The sequence below is a fragment of the Echinops telfairi genome, unplaced genomic scaffold (genome assembly GCF_000313985.2).
Source record: "Echinops telfairi isolate 266 unplaced genomic scaffold, ASM31398v2 ScPeMD7_443;HRSCAF=831, whole genome shotgun sequence".
Taxonomy (NCBI): Eukaryota; Metazoa; Chordata; class Mammalia; order Afrosoricida; family Tenrecidae; genus Echinops; species Echinops telfairi.
Genome location: NW_022104341.1, coordinates 81,776,308 through 81,781,426, shown reverse-complemented (window position 1 = coordinate 81,781,426; position 5,119 = coordinate 81,776,308). Strand labels below are relative to the sequence as shown.

The 5,119-nt window shown below is 59.9% G+C and overlaps 1 protein-coding gene across 1 annotated transcript; it reads left to right on the top strand.

The window, feature by feature from the left end:
* The first annotated feature begins 2,503 nt into the window (after positions 1-2,503).
* On the top strand, positions 2,504-4,626 carry DMBX1 (diencephalon/mesencephalon homeobox 1). Its single transcript, XM_004699678.1, has 3 exons — positions 2,504-2,725; positions 3,008-3,356; positions 4,169-4,626. Exons 1-3 carry the CDS (start codon positions 2,504-2,506, stop codon positions 4,624-4,626), a joined length of 1,029 nt encoding a protein of 342 aa, XP_004699735.1.
* The last annotated feature ends 493 nt before the right edge of the window (positions 4,627-5,119 follow it).

Below are 5,119 nucleotides of genomic sequence, written 5' to 3'. Positions count from 1 at the left end.
GGAGAAAGATGAGGCGTTCTACTTCGGTAAAGAGTTACCATCTCGGAAACTCACAGGGGGCAGTTCTGCCCTGTCCTGCAGGGCCGCCATGAGACAGCATCACAGCTTGCAGCCCAGGGGAGGATCACTCAGGTCCAGGGAGTCATAGGAGTCTTACAGATCCCCACGGACTGAACCTGTGCTGTGTGCCAGCCACCACAGGAGGCGCTCTGTGCCTGCGTATCAAATGGTTCAATCCCGACAATGTCCTGGTGAAGGGGCGCATATTGTCTCGATTTTATAGACGAGGGGGCTTGGGCTTGGAGAGGTTAAGCCTGGGCTTGGCTGGCCTGGGGTGGGGGAGACACATACCGTGACAATCTGAAGAGTCACAGCTATGTAGGTCTGCTCACTCACCTCTCTTCTCTGAGCCTCAGTGTCCCCATCTATAAAACAGTGACTGTGTCGCGGCCCCGCATGGGAGGGCGGGACGGTTCTTCGAGCTCACAGGCAAAGCACTGAGTGGCAGGGCCAGGCACAAGGAGCTTCTCAGAAGTCATTCTACCAAGGGCCAAGGGCAGTGCCCATGAGGGAGCTGCAGCAGGGCCCCCACCGCTGGTCCAGTTGCTCACTGTCCGGCCCCATAGCATCTCATCTGGCGCAATAAGGATGTGACAGGATGGGGGGTTGGCTTCCTGCATGGTGGTTCTGCTCCTCCCACCCTTTTCCAGACCAAGCTTTGAGCAGCTGGTGGGCCCAGCCCGGTGCCAGGCAGTCCCCAGAGGGCTGCCCTGCATCCTCATGGAGAGCAGCTGCCCATGGACCCATGGAAGGGCACCATGAAGGAGCGTGGCCAGAGTCAAAGGGTGGGGCGGCCACTCAGGGCAGCAGGATTGGCTGGTGTCGTGGTGTGTGTGTGTGTGTGTGTGTGTGTGTGTGTGTGTGAGTGTTGTCTCCTGCAGCCACAGGGAAAATCCAAGGTATGACAGGGGGGGTGGGCCAGCATCCAAAAACGCACAGAAATGGGGTGGACCAGAGTACCCTGCCACTTCTGCTCCTACAGGCTTCGGATAGGGCTAGGTGGGTACAAGTGAGTCCTGGGTCACCTCCTCTAGACCAGCATAGGGCTTTCACCTTGAGCTTCAGGATGGTCGGTACAGCCCTACCCCCACCCTGGCTGCTTCTCTCGGTGCCCATCCTGGTGGTGACCCTGGTTCTTGACAGTGTTCTAGGACCCAAAGGGGGGGAGTCAGGGAGGAAGAGTCCTTGTTATGGTGCAAGCAGAGGAGCTTGGGGGTCCAGGGCACCCTTCAGTTCTCTCATTCTTAGGAGGGTGGGTCTTGGTATGGAGGTCTTCTCTTCTACAGGAGGATTTGCTGATGGGACAGATACCCAGTGTCCACCCCACCCAGGGCTGTGCTGGCTGAGCAGCTCCCCCTGTTCTGCCTCCACGCCCCCCACCCCCACCCCCAGTGCCTAGCTTTGTAGATGGCCCAGACCAGGTGCAGTTGAGATGCGATTAGGGCCTGTGTTTGAGGGATGCATTCTTTAAAATGAAGAGGGAATCAAAGAGGCTCCCTGGACACCATCACCCCCTTCTTCTCCCTTTATGGTGATGTAGGAGACTCCCCAATGCTGGACTCAGACAGCCCTATAGACAGGTGGAGAAGCCACCTTAATCACTGGCAGGCAGTGGGGAAAGAGGTCCCTGTCTCTGCTCTGGGGAGGCTGCAGGCTAGATACTCCCCCCACCCCTCAAGGCAGATGTCTGTCCTAGTTGGTTGTCGTATAACCAGCCAGGTGGGCAGGACCGATGGGACAGTGGTCCACCAGCCCAGTGCTCCCAGCAAACCCCACTGGCTCCAGCCTGCTCTCTCTCACCTGCCCTCCTTGGAAGCAGCCAGAAGGGTCGAGATTAGGTGCAATCAACCCTTCCTGAGCTTCAGGTCTCTGCCAGAGCCAGGCTTTCTGTTCTGGAGAGAGACTCGCAGGCTAGCTGGGGTGATGAGGTCTAGACCCAGGGGACATAGAATCAAGTGCCAGCACTTGCAGGACCGTGCATTCTGTCTGTCCAGCCAGGCTTCCCCTCACTAGACCTTAGTAGCCAGTACTAGCTCACTGACGGGCTTCTCATTGGCCAGAGGCCAGTCATCTGATGCCAAGGAGGTTGGGGTACCCAGCGTCAGAGGGCCCTGGGGCAGCTGAACCTTTGTGATGAGGAATTTCAGTTCATTAGCGTTGTGTGGTCTCAGAACAGTTTACTCATGGTACCCTGGGACTTTGGGGATCTTAGGCCAAGCGCCACTCCTGGCCCCTCCCAATGCCAAATAAGGAAGACTCCTTCAGTCTCATCCCTGTTGGCCACCATGGTAATGGGATAAACCTCTGTAGTCCCGATAGTGGGTGAGGGGGCCCGTGCGGGGTGGGGGGGCGGGAGGGCGGGATGGGTGGCTTCTAGGGTCCGAGCAGGTTAGCAGCCTGTGGGCCGGAGCAGGATGAGATTCAAAATATTTCCCATAATTAAATGGGCCCCCTTTGCTTGCCCTCCAACGGCTGTACATTTCAAGACATCATCTTGGAGGCCCGCTATGGCTCCCAGCACCGCAAACAGCGTCGCAGCCGCACGGCCTTCACTGCCCAGCAGCTGGAGGCCCTGGAGAAGACCTTCCAGAAGACCCACTACCCAGATGTGGTGATGCGTGAGCGGCTGGCCATGTGCACCAACCTGCCTGAGGCCCGCGTGCAGGTATGCCCCAGTTCTCCGATGCAGACCTTGACCCCTCCCGAGGCGGCTTCCATTGCCCGGAAGCTGACATCTCAGCCACAGTGTGAGGTACAGCTGCCACCCCCATGAAGGCCCCAGGTGGTAGGAGGGGAATTTGGGATGAGATTGCAGGTGCATGTTTCCTAGAGGTGAGGGGGGGGGCAGTGGTGTCATATACACACCCCACCCCACCCCTGAGCACCCTGCTGTATGCCTTTCCATCTTACCCTCTGCCGCCTGCCACTCCCGGCCTCCTGCCCCCAGGTGTGGTTCAAGAACCGCAGGGCCAAGTTCCGGAAGAAGCAGCGCAGCCTGCAGAAAGAGCAGCTGCAGAAGCAGAAGGAGGCCGAGGGTTCCCATGTGGAAGGCAAGGCTGAGGCCCCCACCCCGGACACCCAGCTGGAGACCGAGCAGCCCCCCGGCCTACCGAGTGGCAACCCACCCGCAGAGCTTCACCCTAGCCTGTCCGAACAGTCAGCCAGTGAGTCAGCCCCTGAGGACCTGCCCGACCGAGAGGAGGAGCCCCGGGCAGCGGCTGAGGATCCCAAAACTGAGAAGAGCCCTGGGGCGGAGAGCAAGGGGCTGGGCTGCAAGAGAGGCAGCCCCAAGGCAGGTGAGACCTGGGGGTCTACAGGTGGACTGGGGGGTAGGAGATGACAGGCCAGGCCTACAGGGGCCTGGGTCTCTGCAGAGGGTGGTGAGAGCAAGGGGAAGAGTCAACCTTCAGTGACATGACCCGCTAGAAAGCACTTGGCCACAGCCGGGTCCTGGGCGCCCATGGCAGGTTCACCCTTCAGTTGTTCAATCACAGGAGAAGGTACAGGGGATTTAGAGGAAGGGGCTGATTGGCAGGGGTGGGTGGCACTCATTGCTCAGAGCAAAAGCTATTTATTTATCAGTTTGTGTGGCACTGATAGTTTGTGGTCACTTGACATGCGAAAGGCCGGCAGTTAGAATGCACCCTTGATGCCACGGAAGAAAGCCCTGGTGGTTTGCTTCTGTAAGGAGTGTAGAAACCGCCTGGAAGAGTCCCACAGTTCTACTGCGTAACACACGGGGCTGCCATAGGCTGGGATCGACTCGACGGTGGTAACGGGTGTTTCTTCTGGTGGAAGTATTTCAGGCTGTTGGCATGTAGGGCAGACACGGCAGAGCACATGGGGGGACCAGATGTGGAGCTGGGTTTCCCAGGGCACAGAGCATATTTCATATACAAACCCCCAGACCAGGCAGGGAGGGGATAGGACTTTGAGAAGAAAAAGGGATTCCTCCCTGGAGCTCCCCTGGAAGCCTGGGCCCCTCCCTCGCAGGGTATCCTGGCTGAGACCCAGAGGGTGGCTTCCAGCCAAGGCCTTAGCTGCAGTGCCAGTGGAGTGGGTGGCCCACCAGAGCCCTGCTCCTGAGTGCTTGGTTCTCTGCTTGCAGACTCCCCAGGCAGCCTGGCCATCGCTCCTGCAGCCCCTGGGGGCGGCCTGCTGGGCCCCTCCCACTCCTACTCCTCGTCCCCACTGAGCCTCTTCCGCCTGCAGGAGCAATTCCGCCAGCACATGGCAGCCACCAACAACCTGGTACACTACTCATCCTTCGAAGTGGGGGGCCCGGCCCCAGCCGCTGCTGCTGCCGCTGCCGCCGCCGCAGTGCCCTACCTGGGCGTCAACATGGCCCCACTGGGTTCCCTCCACTGCCAGTCCTACTACCAGTCCCTTTCGGCTGCTGCCGCGGCCCACCAGGGGGTGTGGGGCTCCCCACTGCTGCCCGCACCCCCTGCAGGCCTGGCTCCCGCCTCGGCCGCCCTGAACAGTAAAACCACGAGCATCGAGAACCTGCGGCTTCGGGCCAAGCAGCACGCTGCCTCCCTGGGACTTGATACACTGCCCAACTGACGGCCTGGCTGCAACCCAGCCAGGGGTCTTGGGTCCCCAAGCCCCATGGTATCCCCAGGTGGCTCACAAGGAGTTAAATCTAAGAGCCGGGGGACTCCTGGGGCCTGGAGTCTTGCTCCCCTCCTTCCCCCTCCCTGAGAGTCCCAGCCTGAAGTGGAGCCCAACACCCCACTACACCCTCTGCATGGCCCTGCTTGGACCCCATGGAGGCCGCCGGGGAGGAGGTGAGAGGCTGGGGTGTCTTGGCTTTTCCCAGAGGAGTGAGAGGCTCTCGCTGGCCAGGTCCCCACCTCAGTGTCCTCTCCTCCCTCTGCTCCTGCCCTCTAGTATGTTGCTGTGTGGAATGTGAGATATAAATATGCATATATAAAACTATATTTTCAGGCACCTACCTGCCTGCCCCAGGCCCCCTGCCTGCTCCCACCCTTCTTCTCTTCCCCACCAGCTCCCCTGCCTCAGCCTGCAGCTCCTGCTCCAGTCCCCTCCACTCCCC

Excerpts from the sequence above, each read along its gene's own strand:
- DMBX1 (XM_004699678.1), top strand. The coding sequence starts at position 2,504 with ATGGGCCCCCTTTGCTTGCCCTCCAACGGCTGTACATTTCAAGACATC. Across the intron at positions 2,726-3,007 it reads TGCCTGAGGCCCGCGTGCAG|GTGTGGTTCAAGAACCGCAG; the intron begins GTATGCCCCAGT and ends TCCTGCCCCCAG. Across the intron at positions 3,357-4,168 it reads GAGAGGCAGCCCCAAGGCAG|ACTCCCCAGGCAGCCTGGCC; the intron begins GTGAGACCTGGG and ends CTCTGCTTGCAG.